The sequence below is a fragment of the Grampus griseus genome (genome assembly GCF_964374135.1).
Source record: "Grampus griseus genome assembly, chromosome: 11".
NCBI lineage: Eukaryota > Metazoa > Chordata > Mammalia > Artiodactyla > Delphinidae > Grampus > Grampus griseus.
The window spans coordinates 93,406,078-93,423,623 of NC_139005.1; the positions used below are offsets into that span (position 1 = coordinate 93,406,078).

General features: G+C 57.7%; 1 protein-coding gene across 2 annotated transcripts; it reads right to left on the reverse strand.

Moving 5' to 3' along the window:
* Positions 1 to 10,391: 10,391 nt before the first annotated feature.
* Positions 10,392 to 16,652, reverse strand: CBX6 (chromobox 6; the record flags this gene model as incomplete). Of its 2 annotated transcripts, none has more annotated exons than XM_082665308.1 (5): positions 16,537 to 16,652; positions 16,313 to 16,356; positions 16,092 to 16,157; positions 15,883 to 15,949; positions 10,392 to 11,339 (listed from the first exon to the last, which is right to left on the reverse strand). In XM_082665308.1, the coding sequence occupies exons 1-5, from the start codon at positions 16,603 to 16,605 to the stop codon at positions 10,392 to 10,394; spliced, it is 1,194 nt and encodes a 397-aa protein (XP_082521434.1). In that variant the 5' UTR covers positions 16,606 to 16,652. The 2 variants fall into 2 exon arrangements, with proteins under 2 accessions (XP_082521434.1, XP_082521433.1); XM_082665307.1 differs by having other exon boundaries at positions 10,392 to 11,393.
* Positions 16,653 to 17,546: the final 894 nt, after the last annotated feature.

Below are 17,546 nucleotides of genomic sequence, written 5' to 3' on the forward strand. Positions count from 1 at the left end.
CTGCCTGGAGCAAGTGACCCAACTTGTCTCTCCAGTTTCCTTGGCTGTACCACGGGAGGGTTAAGGCCGGAATGAAACTCCAGTGGGCAGCTCAGAGCCTGGCCCGTGGAGCCCTCAGCAGAGTTCCCTGCAATCCCACGAGGAAGGGAGTTATTACTCTTCTCCTCCATTTTATAGATGGGGAAACGGAGGCACAGAAGAGATGAGCAATGTGCCCAGGGTCCCACTCAGGCAGGCAGTCCAGCTCCAGTGATTGGGCCCTCACCTACTAGGCGACACAGGGAGGATGCTGGTATGGTGGGTAAGTATGACTGCATGGGTTCAAACCCCACGTCTACCACGTAGGGATTTTTGAGCAAGTTACTTTGCCTTTCTGAGTTCAGTTCCCTCATCTATATGTTGTGGGTACTGTGCTCTCTAGATTGTGAGGATTTAATGAGTCAGTCCTTGTGAAGTCCACTCTGTATGCATTAGTTATCCTTAGAGTCATTCTAAGTTGGAAAAGACAATTAGGGGAAGCCCTCTCCTCCATTTTACAGAAGAGGTTACAGAGGCCCAGAGAGGGTGATTGACCAGCCTGAGATCACACAGCCGGCAGAGCTCAGACTTGTCCACTGTTTTTCTACCATCGTTAAGCTGTTACACGGGAGGAGGGCATCCAGAATTGGTGAGCAGAAGGCTAGAACTCCGGGGCGGGAAGTCAGAGGAGTGGTTGACTCTGGCTACATAGATCGGGAAGATGACCCTTCTTACCCACGTGGTGCTTGAACAAAACCCTTTCTGACCCATCATGTTCAGTCCTCCCAAGGAACCGTGCCAAGCAGCGAGTCCTGGCCTCTTTTAATGCTGAGGAACACCGAGGCCTTGAGAGGGGAGTGTCCTGGCCACCTGAACCTGGACAAGGGTCTCTTCACAGTGCCTGAGTTGTGAAAGGCAGGCAGGCGATGAGCAAGGGAGGGGGCCAGGGATGGGGAGGGCAGCAAGCCTCAGGACGCTACTGCCTGGAAACCGAGCTGTGTGCCTGCGAGGACTGCCTAGGGAGCCAGTGAGATGACAATCACCGTAATGAGTCCCTGTGGGGACAGAGTCCACGTGTGCCTCTTCCAAAGTGTGTCCTATTTCCTGGCTCGCAGATGGGAGTATCGGAGCCTTAACAGAGAACCCCTAGGGACCTCCAAGTCCACCCCAAAAGAGCATGTCGCTCGTCGGCAGGGGGCCTCGGCATTATGACACAGCACTGAGAACCCCTGCCACCTGCTCTGTCCCATTTCCATCAGCCCACCTTGGCTCTGCATAAATGTTTCCCAGACCCTCTGGCTCATAAAGGCTGATGGCTGACGGCTGTCATTTAAATGCAGGCTCATGTCTTTGTCACACACTGAGCTCATTTTTGGAAGAGACAGAGAAGAATTTGGTCTTTTGCTCTAATGATCACATCCCGTCTAGAGACCAGGGAGGGACCTGTTCCCACCCAGTTTCAACTCACACTGGCTGTGCTCCTCCCGTGTGACTGCCGGCTACTAGCAGCTTTACGTCCATCCAGGAATCTCATTGTTCTAAAGAGATTTCAGACGTTTGGGGAAGGAGCAAGATGTAGGTGAATGAGAGATCTGGGTTACTGTCCAAGTACACGAGGTTTTGTCTTTTAGTTATAACTTTGCTATTGATTTTTAACTTCTACATGATCTGTGATACCAACTTCTTGAAATTTATTGGGACTTGCTTTATGTCCTACTACATGATATTCATGATCATTTTTGGAAATCTTCGATGTGTGTTTGAAAGTAACACGTCAGATGCAGGATTCTATATATGCTGTTTGTTTTTCTGCTGTTTGTGGCTTGCTCCTTTGTATGTTTTGTAATTTGGGATTGAGAGCTCATGTTAACAACGGTTTTATCTGTGAGTATCCCACGTGGCCTTTACTATGGGAATGTCCCTCCAGAGAGGGACGTGCTCTGTGGGTGTAACTCACCCCACATTTGCTTTTCATATTAATTTCCAGACTTAGGAGTTCTGGGGCTGTGTGGGCAATGCAAACCCAAGCCTCAAATTCTGTCTGAGGGCAGGACTTAGGAGTTCTGGGGCTGTGTGGGCAATGCAAACCCAGACCTCAAATTCTGTCTGAGGGCAGGTCTACAGTTATAATTTCTCAAGAGACACTTCAGTTTTATTTTCCCCACAGAGCCAAAAATGAGCCAACTTCTTTGACAACTCCTTCTGCTTTTTGCAAAAGGATGTTTTTTTTCGTTTTTGTTTTTTCCCCACTTGCTCTTTCACTGAGGATACGGGTCCAGCTTTACTCAGGTGTCTTGGTTCCAAATCTCTCTTGGAAGGGGCCCAAGGCCTTGTCTCCCATCCCTACATAGATGTGAAATCCAAGCTTCTTGGTTACCAAGATTGGCCAAGGCCAACACCTCCCCACCCCTGTCCCCGTGCCACCCACCCTGCGGGGCAGCCTAAGGCTCCGCATCTGCTTGTCACCCTGATTTTGGCTTCCTCTTTGTTTGTTTTTGGTCCCCGGGGCTTTCTTTACTCTCTTGGAAGCTCAGTCGGGTGTCTCAAAGAATGTTCTATTTTCTTTAGTATCTCGAAGTATTGTGTTGAGCAGCTGGCTCTTCAGAAGCTTCTATCCATCACGCCTGAGACCTGGGTTCCACTCTTCTGCTTCTGAGCGGCGCTGGCAAGCCCCCTGCCCCTCCTCCTCACCTGTCTGATGGGGTTCATCATCGCCCCAGCCACCTGCCTCACAACCTCACCCAGATGAAAGGCAGGAAATTGGGAGGGTAGGGGTGGCAGGCGGGGGCTGGATCTCCCAGTGGCCTCAGCAGCTAAGCACTTAAGTCCTCATCCTGGTCCTTCCAGGATGTCTGCTGACCAGTCATCTCAGAGCTGAGGTGCACCTGGGGGCAAAGACTCTTCAGCAAAGGGACAGATTTCTCCAGCAGCACCTGGGAGGGCAGGAGTCTCAAATCTCTGGATGAAAATTCCTCCTGGCCCCTCTGTCGGATTCGCACCCAAGGTGTCCCAAACTGCACTCAGCTTCACCCAGGCTGACTCCTCTGCCGGTCCCCCAGCCTGTGATGCCAACACCCACTCATATGCCTACACCAGATACCCAGGAGGTTTTCAGAGGGCCCCTCTCACAGCACTCAAAGCCAATCACCAAATCCTCAATATTCTAAATCTCTCTGGCCACTTCCTGTCAACTCCACTTCCTCGGCCACGTCCAGGTCTCATCATAGCTCACGAGGTGATTTCAAGTCCCGGCCTTTGTCCCTCCTCTGACTCTCAGAGGCTCAGATGTCTGGAGGCCAGGACGCCCGCTCACCCGCTGCTCCCTTCCAGTCCCCACCCTGTGGTGGGCTATCCTTGTGGGGCCTCTCCCAGCCAGAGGCCTTTGTGAAGTGTGAACCCTCAGAAGCCAGCAGCCTGAACAAGGAGGGTGCAGATGGGCACACAGGCTTGGGATCTGGTTGAGGGGGGCTCGGCATTTAGATGCTGCCACTCTGACCCACCCCCTTCACCTCAGGTACAGCTTAACAAGGACAGAAAAACCATTACACTTTCAGCTTCTATGAAATGACTGAATAATTTTGCACAATTGTCATTCTCATCCCATCTCAATCTCTACTCTCTACACCTTGCCCCAAATCCTGAGCTTCACCCCATGGCTGACCCGCACTCCTGGTGACGCCCAGGAATGGGGCGAGGGACGTGGGTGGGGGGACGGGTCAGGCACTGCCTGGCAGACAAGCCCCACGACGCCAGCACCGCATGTACGGCACCCTCACTGACCTCAGACGGGCACGTCGGGCTCCCTGAGCCGAGCTGCGTGGTCTTGCCCCGTCCTCGTCACGAACTCTCCCATCCACCTTAAGGAGCTGCCCTGGTCACACTCATTCATCTGCAACTAATAGGCAGACATAGCTGCTAAGAGATGGCAGCAGGACTCATGATAAGGGACAGTCGTGACACTAATCCCTGAACGCACCTGCCTCCCCAGGGCAGCCCCCGTGTTCTCAATCCCAGAGAGCTGGGCAGGGGCGGGGGGCAAAGTCATGTGCTGGAGGGAAGTCCCCCTCCACTGTGCCACTTGGGGCAAAGGAATTTCTTCAACCCCCCGGCCCCCCTCCGTGACACTGGCTCATCACTGGAGGCCGCACTGGTCACCGGGGAGGGTGGGAGGGGTGGGGGGGGGGATGGGAGAGTGCTCACCAGTGTTGCTGTTGCTTAACTAAGTACCTACCGAATGAGGATGTCTGGAGAACAGAGCACTGAGCCAGGCAAGACGACAAGGTGGAAGCAAGGTACGGGTGCACGTGGAGTAGGTGCCACGGAGGTCAGCCCTGACTCCACACTGGGTCCCACCCCCCTCACCCACCTTCCCATCTCCCTGCCCGGCTTCTGCACAGAGACCAGTCTCGGACAGAGACATGCTCTTCTTTGACCAGGGCCAGCTGGATGAGTCACACTGGTGCCCCACGTCTACCGCTCAGCCGCTCCCAAGCCTCACTGACCGCATTAGTAAGGAAGACTCGAGCTTGGTGACGGAAAAAGACGAATCAAGGGTCCACGTGCCAGGCACTGAGCTGCGGCTCTTGCGTAGCGAGACGGGGCGCGGAGCGGGGGCTCAGGCGGGGAGCTCTCCCCGGATAGAGTGGTGGGGAGGACTTTAGACTCGATCCTCAGGGCAGTAGGCTTCCTGAAGGCTCTGGCAGGGCTGCCAGGCCCCTGCGGCATCTGCATCATGTGGAAGAGCGGGGGGAGGTGCAGGGCGAGTGCCGCAGATCAGGGAGGTTTTGCCAAAGGAGTCGGGGTCAGGACAGGTGAGATGGGGGTGCAGGGTGGGGAGACCTCTGAGAGGCGAGCCTTGGGGGTTTCACAACAAGGGGGTGAGGGTGGTGGGGAAGGGGAGGGCTGGAAGGCGACACCTGGTGACACCTGTTCCAGGCCTGGCAAACGGGTGGCTGTGGAGGGACGGAGGTGCCGCTCACGGACATGGGCGGAGTGGCAAACCCTTGAGGAAGGCATGGGAATCTGCGGGGTCTGCTGCTTTTGGATCCCTGTGGGCGTCCAACGGGCTCCCCAAGGCTGCTCGTCTCATCAGAGGAGGCACACGAGAGCCCAGAAAACAGATGTTTCTCTGAGCTGCAGCAGCTTGTTAGCAAGGGCTACTACCGACAAGGGTAGCCCGTGCCCCCAACCCTGGCCTGCTCCTTCCCAGGCCCTGTGATGACTGGCTGGCTAGGGATCCAGTTCCCGGGGCCCCCTCTCTGCGGGTGCTGTGACTCCAACTGGGGGGCGGACAGTGGCGGGAGCCCCACCCCTCCCACGTGCCCGCTGACCAGGTAGTCTCCGGGTTCCAAGAAGCAGCGCGTGCCGCAGCTTACCTGTGTAGGGGGTTCCCCTCAAGCCCATCTCCCCACGAGGTGGACGTGGGGTGGGAGGCGGGGAGCTTAGAATCTGGCCGGAGCGCTGGCCTGCCACCGCTGAGGGCCAGGGGCCCCCTCTCCTCGCTGCACCCGCACCAGGAGAGGCATGGCCTGAGCTTTCTGAAGACCACAGTCCCAGCCGGAAGAAATGAGACAGACCCGGGGCTAGACCTTAGCTTCGGAATGTGACAATTTATTTGGGGGGGGCAAAAGAGGCTTTTCGTGCCCCCTTCCTGGCATTGATACGATATTGAAGAGCAGCAGAACGAAACATACAAGACAGAGTAATCAGCACAGACGCCCCTCCCCCGGCCCAGAAACAACCGAACCCGGCACGACAGAACCAAAAGCCACACCCAACACAAGGCGTCTTCTCCACCTGCAACCTTTGGGAGAGGGGCCTGTGGCCTGGGGACCCAGCCCCACGCTGAGGCGGCGTCCCCATCTCCGGTCTCCTGCTCACCCTACTAGTTTCCTGTCTTGAACCACTGGAGGCAAAGTTTAGCCAGCTGGGAGCTGGATGGTTGAACCACAGACGAAGGCAACGACACTTCATTTTTAAAATGAGAGAGAGAAAAAAGAGACAGTGCCCCTCCCCAAATATAGAGCTATATATGTATATTTTATATATATAGAATTCATTCGTGCACAATTCATTAAATGAGCTTTTCAAAAATTAAAAAAAATTATAAGATACATTTCTTTAGGCCTTTGTGTTTTTAAATTAAAACCAACAACAAGAAGTCTCCATCTCTACTCCGCCCTACAGCAGGGGGAAGACCCAGAACCCTTGGTTCCTTCTACTGTGGCCTCTTGCAAGGGGGTCCCTCGTTAGACCACCAGCCCCCCTCTGCCTAGCCAGAGCTCTGCATACAGTAGGCGCTCAGTCACTGTTGGAGTGGGGTGCTGACTCCTTCAAGGCGGGATGGGGGACCCCACAGGCCTGGGAAGTGGGTGCCTCAGTCTCCACCCAGCCTGTCCCCCCTATTTTGGAGTCTTGGTGACTATCAGCAAGACAGGGTCAGGCTGGGGACACCCCCTCTCCTAGAGTTTTAGCCCCTAATTCTGGGCTTTCTGAATCTGAGAGGAGATGCAGACAGAGACAAAACGAAAACCTTTAAACACTTTTCTTTCTTTCTTTTTTCAAAAGTGATTCCTTAAACCATACAAGCCCTCAAGAGGCTGCCTTGGGCTAGTGCATGGGAGCCTGGAAGTGGAACTGACCAGGCGGGTTCCACTGTCCAGCGTGGGCCAAGTGCAAAAAAAACCAAAAAAAAAAACCAAACCAAAAACAACCAACAAAACCCCCAAAGGTAGAAAAGGCGGTGCGTCCACTTGGGTCCACCCAGAGGCTAGAAAGGCTGGTGGCAGCCCAGCTCCCCGAGCTAACGGTTTCCTCCTCTGGGCTGACTCCTCACCCGGGACCGCCTGGCTCAGGGGTACCCCCTGGCTTTGCAGTGGCTCCAAGGCCCAGGTCCCCATCTTTTAAAGAGGCTTCCCCCAAAAGGCCAGAGCAGCTGGGCTCTTCGCTCCAGTGAAGCAGCTTTGCCTCTCAGAGCCCCAGTTTCCTGGTCTTGTAAGTGGGGTGACCCCTCCCACTCTGCCTGCCTCACACTGAGGTTGGGGACTTGATCATCACCTCTTTCCAGAGCGGACGAAGGCTGAAGCCCATTTTGACCCTGACCGCTTTGCAGGGTGAGAATGAAACGGGACTGTGGGAGGCTGGAGGCCCCAGTGCCAGCAACCTCGACCACCACCTAATCTTCAGCAGCTGCCTGGACACCAGCAGTGCTTTATGAAAAAGCTGTGTCGCCCAATACACCCATTTCACAGAAGGGCAAACTGAGGATCTGGGAGGGGAATGAGACAGGAATGGGTCCCAACTTCCCACCTCAAACCAGAGACACCAGACCTCATCTGTTTCCTATGACATGGGGGTGGGGAGAGGGTGGCATCAGGGGGAGATGACCCCAGCCACTACTGAACATGGGAGAAGATCCGGCTTTGAGGGGTATTTCACATATAAAAATAAAGCAAACCAGACTGCAACTTCTGCTTGGTAATAGGCAAACGGAAAAGCAGCAATGGGGGAGGAAGGGCCCATGGGAGGCTGATCTGTGCAAGCGTGTGCTGGGGGGCTGTGGGACCCCGCTCAGAGCCACCCTGGGAGAGAGGTAAGGAGGGCTCCGCTTGCGCTTGACCAGGTGCCCACTCAGGCCCTCAGGGGAGCTGCCCACCTGGGAGCAGTGTGCATGCGTGCCTCTGCGTGGGCTGGGGCAGGGCTGCACAGCTGGGGGTCGAGGGCAGCACCCTCCCTGTGAAAAGAGAAGGGGCAGGCACTCCCTCTCCCTACAGCTACCCCCAACCCCCTCTGATCACCACCTAATACTCTCCCAGTCCATAGCTCCTGTCTTCCTGAAGCTTGCATCCCCTACCTGGCCAGGGAAGCTCGGGGGTGTCTTGGTCATTGGGGCGATGGGGAGGGAGATTCCTCCACGGGGTGGCGGTGGAGGGACCATATGGCCCACCCAACAGGCTGGCAAAGAAATGGAGGAAAGCAAGGAACCCAACTGTACCTACTCACCAGCCTTCCTGGAGAAAGTCACCAACGATGGGTCCCGGTGATGGTGGGACCCCTGTTGACTCTTACGTCCCCTAATCTCAGCTCTATCTGCCTGGCCCCTGCAGCTTCTGGCAAGTTCCCTTGGGATCAGGGGTCATCCTTCCCCTCAAGCGGGGACAGGTGTGGAGTCTGGGCCCAGCTCAGGAGGGAGGGCTTACCTTGCCTCGGGCCAAGGAAGGAGGGCAGTTGCTGTGCCTGGGAGCCTCCCAGCTGGGCCTGGGCCTCTATCCACGTTCCTAACATTGCCGCCTCACCTGTGCAATCACTGCGTTACTAGTTTTTCTTTAAATATCTCTTTCTCCCCACCCCCCCAAACCCCATAGGAATCCCACAATATTTTTTTCTATTTCTTTTTTTCCCCTCTTTTTTTGTGTTTTTTTTTCTGTTTTTTGCAAAACTAATTCTTTCACTTTCCTGTCATAAAATCACCTCTGAAAACACAACTTCTTTACAAAAAAAGTCACGAATGACACGGACTCTCAGGAAAACACATTTCTATGGTCTCTGGAAACACCTGTAACTGGCACCCAGGTGGACACTCACCTGGGGTGGGGGTCGGGGGGGGAAATCCCCTCTAAGGACAGAGGAGAAATACCAGCCCTTATTTGGGGGGAAGCCAATTGGCACTTGGACGGCCACAGAGCCAACACAAAGGGCGGGGGGGGGGAGGGGTCCAGGAGCACCAGTCCCCCAAACCCTGTGACGGCCCCCGTTCTACATCCTGGGACGGGGAGGGTTAGGGGCCCTGCCACAATCCCTGGCGGGGAGATTCGGAAGAAACAGTCCTCCCGTGCTTAGGACCAAGGCGTTCGTTTCCGAACTGGAATTCCCTTTCTGCCATCATGGCTCTCAGCCCACACACCAGGAAGCCACCTTGAGCCACGTGCAAGGACCCGCCACTCATGGCAAACTGAGTCCGGGCAGCGCCTCAGGGCTGGCCAGCAGGGCTGTCTCCCCTGCCCACCAGACCCCTGGTCCCGCACGTGCCTGCTCTCCTGAAGGACACAGGCCCCCTCTTCCGTCCCCCCCGCTTCGGCCACCCTGCCCTCCCAGTGCCCAGCCTAAAAGTGGGGTTTTGGTCTCTGCCACTGGCATGGACACCTCAGCTCCCTGGCAGCAGAGGAAAGAGAAGCTGCCCAGGGCACCAGAGGTCTCGAGCTGCTTCAGGCCGGCTGGGCTGTGAGAAAGCCTGGGCGGTCAGAAGCAAGAGAGAGGGGGCCGGAGACCCTCGGAACGGTGTCCAGGCTTCCTACTCCCCCCGAACACACAGGAGGAAGAGGAAGCTTGGGACGGGGGTCTCCCCTCTGCCTCGGTCCCCACCATGCCACGTCTGACCGCCCCAAAGGAGAAGGGCGTGGGATGCGTGTCCCCCGCACACGCGGGCTGGAAGGATCGGCCTCCACAGCAAACTCCTCAGACCTCGGCCAGGTCCCAGGTCCGGCTGATGGCAAGGGAGGGTTCCAGGCCTTTGATCTGACGACCTTACTGTGAGGAACCCTAAAGGGCGCAGCCTCGAGAGCCGGGCCCAGGGGCCAACACACACACGGATCCACGCGGACCCGCCCAGGACGGCAGGCGCATGCGCAAACGGAAGTCCGCGCAGCAGGCTCTTGTAGCACCTTTGGTCGAGAACTGAGGGGCCTTTAGATGCTGGGAGGCCGTGGCAGGTGAGGTCCGTGCCAGTCCCTCCCGCCTCTGAGCGCGGGATGAGGAAAGAGATGGGTGGGTGAGGCCCACGGGGGCCTGCTTGGGTCTCGTCCGAAAGTGGGCCCTGCTCCTGCCGCCCTCAGGGGTGTGGGGGGGAGGGGCCAAGGCCGCCTTCACCTCAACCTCTGTCCGGGCTTTCCCATCCCTGCCCCTCCTTCCCAGGCATCTGGAGGAAGGAAAGGGACGGTGCCCATGCTGGGAAGGGGTCCCCTATGGGGCCCCAGCAGCTGCCGGGTTAGCACCGAGAAATCAGATGCTGTGCGCGAGAGCTGGAAGCAAGCTGGGGAGAGATGGGATGTGGCGGGGGCAGCTGAACCCCGAGTTCCGGGGCTCCCCAGGAGCCACCCAGCAGGCCCCACCGTGCTTGAGCAGGGAGGGGGCCAAGAGACAAGAGGGAGGACTTCCCAGTGTCCTGGCCCCACCCTAGCCCCACCCCGTTCCAGGACCGCCCCTCCCACTGGGCTTCAGGGGGCTCCAACTGCCCAGCCCCATCCCGGGGTCAACACCGAGCCATTTGAAACAAGCAAAGCACAGGCAGGGTTGTCTGAGGGCGGGGGCGGGGGCGGGAGCAAGAGTAAGACTTTGGGCAGGAGGGCCCCCCAAACCCCCCTCCTTGGTGGAGCCCCTCACTTGCTCTGCCCACTGCTGCCACCCCCCACTGCGGCGCCTGCTACCCCAGCAGCCACCTTCTCGAAATCCTCAGGGTTGCAGAATTCCTTGATAGTGACCGTCAGGAGATTGCTGGTGACATCGGTGACGACCACGTTGGAGCAGGGTGACATCTCAGGGCGCCAGTCTCCAGCCTCGGGCTCTGAGGCGGCGCCGGCAGGCTGAGGGGCCGCGGGAAGGGCCTGGCTGGAAGCCGCAGTGACGTCGGGAGGCGCCCGCTTGCTGGTGGCCGCCGCCTCGGGAGGGATGGACAGGTCAAGCACCTCGGGCTCCCGCCAGTCGGGGGCAGATGGACTCGTGGTCTCGGGGAGCAGCTTGGGGGGCGCGTCATCCGGGTCGGAAGAGGACTGCGGGGTCGGCGAAGGGCAGCCGGAGGAGCTGGAGCTGCGGGCGTCGTACGGGGCACTGGGAGCTGCCAGGAGCAGCCCCTGGCCAGGGGAGGCGGCGATGTCGGCCTTGGTGGCTGGCGGGGGCGGCAGAGGGCCGGGCGGGGGCTTGTTGTACATCGCGAAAGCGCCGAACTTCATGTGGCGGATCTGCGTGCGCAGGATGCTCTCGCTGAACTTCTTGCTCTTGCCGATGACGCGGTTCCGTGAGGGGACTTTGGGGCGGGCAAGGGCCCCGGCCCCCTGCCCGGCGCCGCCTCCGCCCGTGCCCTTGTCGATCACCTTCAGGTTCAGGATGATGCGGTTCCGCTTGGGCTCCCGCGGCTTGACCTTGCGGTTGATGATGCGCACGGTCTCAGAGAAGGGTGAGATGGGCGGGCGCAGGCCGGGGCTGCCCCCCTGGGGGTCTGGGCGGGGCAGGGGGCGGCGGGACATGCGGTGGCAGCGGCGGATGTCCTTCTTGAGCCGGTGCACAGCAGCGCTGGAATGCAGCTTGGGCGAGGAGGCGCTGGCGGTCGGCTTGACCGAGAAATGCACATCACTGATGCGGAGGGCCTCCGCCTGGGCCCGCGCCTGTGGGACAGAGGGAGGCAGTGGCTGAGGGCTCGCCGCCCGCTGACCTCCTCTGGACACCCCTGCACCAGCCACCCACAAGTATGGTCTCAAGAAACCATCCTGAGAGCACTTAAGAAATCAGTGATGCTCGTGACCTTGCCTTAGCGATAAAAGGAAAACAGGTTCAGACGGTGATACAAAGTGTGGAAGGTTGGAGGGCAAGTCAGACCCCCATCCAGGCCCAACTCCAAGATTAACTTTCCAAGTTTGGCCGTGGGTCTGAGGGACAGACAGACGGGTTGGTGGCTGCCCTTGCTGACACAGAGGAGTGTCAATAGCCAGGACACTGCACGGAAAGAAGCCCCTGATCAACCCCCCCCCCCCCCGGGAGGATCCCAGCCCAGTGCTCCTCCATGGACTAATTTTTGGTGGCAGAAAGGCGAGGGCGACCCCTCCCACCTTCACCCCATACCCCAGCCCTCCGGACCTATCAGCAGATGCCCTGAGCTCCTTTTCTGCCCGTGAACAGGAGGCACCTCCAGCTCACCATCAGCTCTGGGGCAGACCTTGGCCCCTCCTCCTCACTCCCAGCACCCCACTCCCCACCACCCCTGGCCACTTCCCCTCCTGGGTCTGATTCCTCTGACTGCCCAGGGTCTGGGTCTGAGCAAACTGGTGCCAACAGACTCCGAAGCCAGCACCTAAAGCCTGGCTGGCATCCACCCCAGGGAGACATGGGTTTGGTGGGCATGGACTAAGAGGTGGGATCAACCACTTCATAGTCTCTGTGCCAAGATGGCCTGGGGACAGGATGGCTGAGCAGAAGTCTGTGGGGAGCAAGGGATACTGTCCCAGGCTCCTGGGCCCAGCTGTACACACTCCCAGGGGTGAAATCTATAAAGCCCCGCCAGGGCCCTGCAGCAGCTCACCTTCAGTCTCATGGAAGATGCAAGGGTGTGTGTGTGGGGTGTGTGTGTGTGTGTGGCAGGGCCCTCAGAGACTCCAGGTCTAGGGCAAGAGACTCACAAGGTTACGTAAGCCATCCTCCACGACCAGTCCTTCCTTCACTAAGAAAGTACCGATAAGTCACGTGCCAGCTGCTTAGGGCTACGACTATGACCACACACGGCTTCAACCCCTAGGGGGCTGTGCTCCACGCAGAAGACAAGTGACAGGCAATTAGGGGGCAGGGTGATTCAATACAACAGAGGAAGTACAGGGTCCAGAGGAGCACAGATTAGGTCCCAGTTGTGGAGAATGAAGCCTAAGTAGTAAAACCCTGGTCCTTCCTGAGCTGACTGTGCCCCAGGTGGCCTACTGAAGGGGCCCTGCTGAGACAAATGGTGGAGGCAGAGAGAGCCCAGCGATGAGAGGATGGAGTGGCCAAGGGACTGAAAGCAATGGCTGGACAGAGTGTAGAGATGGAGGACCAGTCTGTGTTCTATACAGATACCCTGGTTCCTGGTGGGAAGAGGGACCATTACGTGGTGACTGCCTCCAGCCAGGTGAGCTAGGGGTGGCTGAGAGGAAGAACACATTCCCATGGTCAGTCTGTGAGCTCCCCAAGAGTGGGATCTGTGGTTTAGGGTCTCTCCACCTCCCATCCCCACAGTGCTGGATGCTTGACCAGTACCTGGGAGGTAGCCTGTACACCTCTCAGACAACACTAGACAGTATTTGACCACAACCCCCAGAAGAGGTGTTTGTGGACTTACATGCTGAATCAGCGAGGATGTCATTTAGAATGTAGGAGAGGCACACTTTACTGCCACATGGTCCTCCCAGCCCTGCTGGGGGTTTCCTGGGGTGGCTTAGTTAACCATCCCTCCAGCCACTAGGTGGCAGCACACGTGGGCCCGATCTACCCTGTGCCAGGGCTGCCAGCTCCTCCTGCCCCGAGCCAGTGGAGCCAGGGACTGGTTCCCTCACACCCCTTCCCAGACAAAGGCAGGGGAAAGCCAGCCTTCTCCTGGCATGGCAACAAGGGCTTTTTTGCAGGTTCATCCCCCACGGAGTTTAGGGGATTCCCCACTCTGATCCCCAGGGGTTGGTGGTTATCCTCTCTGCATGCTGTCTGAGCGGGACCTCTGTAAGTATGGTTCTGCTGGAGTCCAGCAGTGATGCATGGTCCCTGGGGACTGGCAAAGAGCGCAGGCAAGGCAAACGCCAGATCCAGGATGAAACCCCGGCTTAGTGGGCCTCCTCTGACCACAGTGTATGTTACCTGGTTAGCACAGTGCCTGGCACACAGCAAGCACTCGAAGAATACTAGACTATCCAAGGGGCGGGGCAGGTGCTTACGAGCAGTAATCCTTTTCTAATGTATGGTTTCCAACCTTTCTACAAAACTATTTCTTACTTTATAATGTCTAAACATTATTATTATTTTTAAAAACGGGCTGGTTCACCCTTCCTCCTCCTCTCTTCTCCCCAGGTTGAGAATTCTTTGAAGGCGGGACCTGGGTCTGCCTGTGGATTAAAACTGGGAACCACAGCCCAAGGCATTTACTGCACTCTGACTGTGTGACAGGCATGGCTCTGAGGGGCTGGCATGTACTATACATAGATAACGTGGAAGGTTAAAGACCTGGACTCTACCACTCACTCTCTGTGACCACGGGCATGTTATTTAACCTCTCTGGCCTCAGTTCTTCTATCTACAAAATGGGGATAATGCAACCTACCTCAGGGGCTCCTGTTCTCTTCAGAATAGTTCCCTGCAGAAAGTGAGTGCTATCTGAGTGTAATCTGTTTACTATACACACTTGGCCTCTTGGTGACCCACAGAGCAATGGGTTCAGACCAAGCTGATCTCCATCACCCCTTGCAAATATCTCTGTCATGCTACCTGTTTTTAAGGTCCAGATCAAGGTTCTCTCATCTGCCTCTGCATCCCCTGCCCCACCAACTCTACAGCCTTCATAGTTTCCTTTTTGTGTGTGTATGTGTGTGTGTTCATCTCCCTTAACCTGACGTGTACTCTCTGAGGGACAGGGTTAAGAAAAGGAGACATGATGAAGCCAGGAAGCTGGGTGGTGGGAGCTCAGGTAAATCACCTCCCTTCCCTGGGCCTTGATCTTCTCATCTGCAAAATAGGGATAATATTCCCTACTTCATAGGATTGTTGAGAGATTTAAAGGAGATAATCCATGTGGGGGTCAGCACTGTGTTAGGCCCATAGCCAGCTCAGGAGATACAGCTATTAAAAAAGAAAAGCATTTTGTGAATCAATGCTCATGGTCATTACTCACTTCCCCGCTAGAGGGCACTCCAGCTGCACTGAGAGGCTGTCACACAGCCCACTGGCCCTCCAGCTGCTCTGCCCCATCCCTCTGAAGAAGCATCAGGAGTTAAGGTTACTCCACAGATCCCCTAAGATGTGTGTAATTTGGCGACAAGGGTCACAGAAATATGTGATTCTGGAAACCATTATTTCTTTCACTTCTGCACAGTTCTTTTGGGGAGGTGGGGGGGCTGCAGAGCCCCCCCAAATTGGGCTTTGAGCCTTTAGGACAAATTGGAGATTCTGAGTTCTGCATTGTGCACAGCCTCGTTTCTGCAGAGTCCTGCCTGCCCTTCCCGTGCCAACTGCCACAAAGTCACAGGCTGTCGGGGTGGGAAGGGGCCCTGAGACAACCTTAGCACTAGTGGTGGGGGGGGGAGACTGTGGTTGCCCACGGAGGCCCGCCTGCAGCCTTGCCTGCCACCTTGGGTCATCTCACCTTCCCTTCCCAGACTCTGTTCTTTCTCACTAAAAAAAATAAAATAAACACCAAAAAACCTCTAAGATGGCTTCCTCTGGAGCTAGGTCGCCCTCCCTTGCCGAGGCTAACGTGCCCTGCTTTTACTCTCCCACTCTCCATCCTCATTAGAGCCTCCAGAGACAGCCAGAAGTGGGCAAAACTGAGAACCAGTGGCCCAGCCTGGGTGATAAAACTCAAAGTGAAGTGATTTAAGGTCAAATTCAAGTTAGATCCCTCTGTCAGGAGGGGAGGCATACAGAACAAATCCTGAGAGAGGGAAGCTGCGGGCAGGGAGGCAGGTGCCCCCCCCACCCCACAAAGCCTCTCCCTGTTCCCCACGATGAGGGAGACCAAATTCACTCTCCCCCTGGGTTCTAGTTCCAGGCAGAGCCCTACCAGCTCAAGGCTGGGGGAGATGAGGGCTCTCACGTGCAGAAGCCACCCCTCCCTGCCACCCCCTCAGGTGGGCACCCCACCTGCCTCACCCACCCCCTTCCTGTTGGCCTCCCCAGACCCTGGTTTTGTCAGCGAGGATTATCCTTCCCCCTTGTCCCCATTCCCAGGCCCCTCTTGCTGAAGCTGGAGCTGGCCAGGGCCTGCTGCCAGGGGCTCTTCGGGGGCTCACAACCACCCCTTGCCCAGCTGGGGCCCCTCTGGAAAGACCCGCCCGCCTGGGCGGCCGCGGATCTGTCCCTCCCCTGCAGGCCCCGTGTTGCGCCCGGGCTGGGGCCCGAGAGGGGCCTGCTGGGGCTGGGCCAGGTTACCTTCAGGAGGAAAGTTTTGGGTTTGGGTCCCCTCTTCTTGGGCCCATACAGCTCACGCTCCCTCTCCCTGCGGCCGAGAAACGCCAGAGGTTAAAAAGAGCCCCTTCCTGGGCCCCACTCCGCGCTGCCCTCCCCGGCTCTCCCGCTTCCCCGCGCGGCGCCCCAGCCGAGCCTCAGCCCCGCCGCCCCTGCCAGCTTCCCAAACTCACTTCTGCTCGAAGGCTGCAATGAGCCGCGAGTCCAGGATGTTCTCCTCCGGCTCCCAAGTGCTGTACCTGCCGAGTTACGCATGCACAAAATAAAAAAGAAAACCAGGGAGCCAGAGACACATACGAGGGAGCAAATGTGCGCACCCTCCAAGGGAAAAAAAAAAGGCCCCGGTGTGCGCTGCCTCCCTTCCCCCCTCACCCCTGGATCCCGTGACACTCACTTGATGGCCCACCCCTTCCATTTCACCAGGTACTCGATGCGTCCCTGAAAAACAGAGAAGGAAAAAAGGGGGGAGTGGGGGTGGGGAAGATGCGGGGACGCGAGGAGGCGGCTGCGCGGGGGTGGGCGAGAAAGCCCGGGTTAGCAGGACCGCTTCGCCCCGATGGCCCGCGGATCCGGGGACCGGCTGCGGGGCTAGGCGTCCCGCCCTGGGAGGCGGCTAACCTTTCGGATCCGCCGTTTGATGATGGATTCGGCCGCGAAGACCCGCTCGCCCACTGCAGACAGCTCCATCTTGCTCAGCGGCACCCACAGCCCATAATACTCCCTGCTCCCGCGGCCGGTGCTGCACCGCTCGCGCACGCGCCACAGCGCCCAGGCTCGGCGGGCGGGCGCGCGGCGGGGCGCGCGCTCGCGTTCCAGCTGCGGGCCATCACGTGACCCTCTGGGCTGGCGCGCCGTTGCCAGGACCTTCTCCTCCCCCGGGGCGGTTGCTAGGGAAAGTGAGCGCACGCGGGGCGGGGGCGCGCGCTGGTTCTTAAAGGGGCCTAGCCTGGTTGGGGGAACCGGGGCCGGAGGCCGGGAGGGAGATGCTTGGCCTGCGCGAAGCCGGGCTGGGGGCGGTGCAATCTTACAAACACTTTCTCATTCCCCTCTGCATCTTCTCGGCCCCCGCGAGCTGACAACTTCTCCCTCTGAATCCTCCCTTGCAAGTCTCTCCCGGCCCCGGGCGGGGAAGGGCAGTGGAGTCTCTGCAGCCGCTGCTCATCCTTCCAGCAGAAGTTTGCAAACAGTTAAATATGATACAGCAGAAATGCATTTGCTGTTGCCTGGCCAGGCCCTGCGGGAATTTCTTTAAAACATTGCCCCCCACCCCACCCCTTATCCATTATTTATGTATTCGTGGGAGTGTGGTTTTGTAACCAGTTCAGATGAATTAAAACAAAAACGCCACCGCAGGAAAGGGTGGGGGAGGCAGTGAATGGGGCCGAGGAAGGCCGGGGTGATCCTTTGCATCTGTTTTTCTGCCGGGGTCTTGGGCGGCACCTGCCCTCGCCCGGGAGGTCGGGTGAAGACGCGGCGAGGAAGATGCGGCCGTGGGGAGGTTCGGAAGAGAGAGGCCGCGGGGTGACAACGAACTCCCCACATACCAGATTGGGCCCGAAGCGGGTCATCCTTGGGTCATTCGGCAGAAGCCGCCCTCGCGGTCACGTCTGTATGTTTTCTAATTCCCA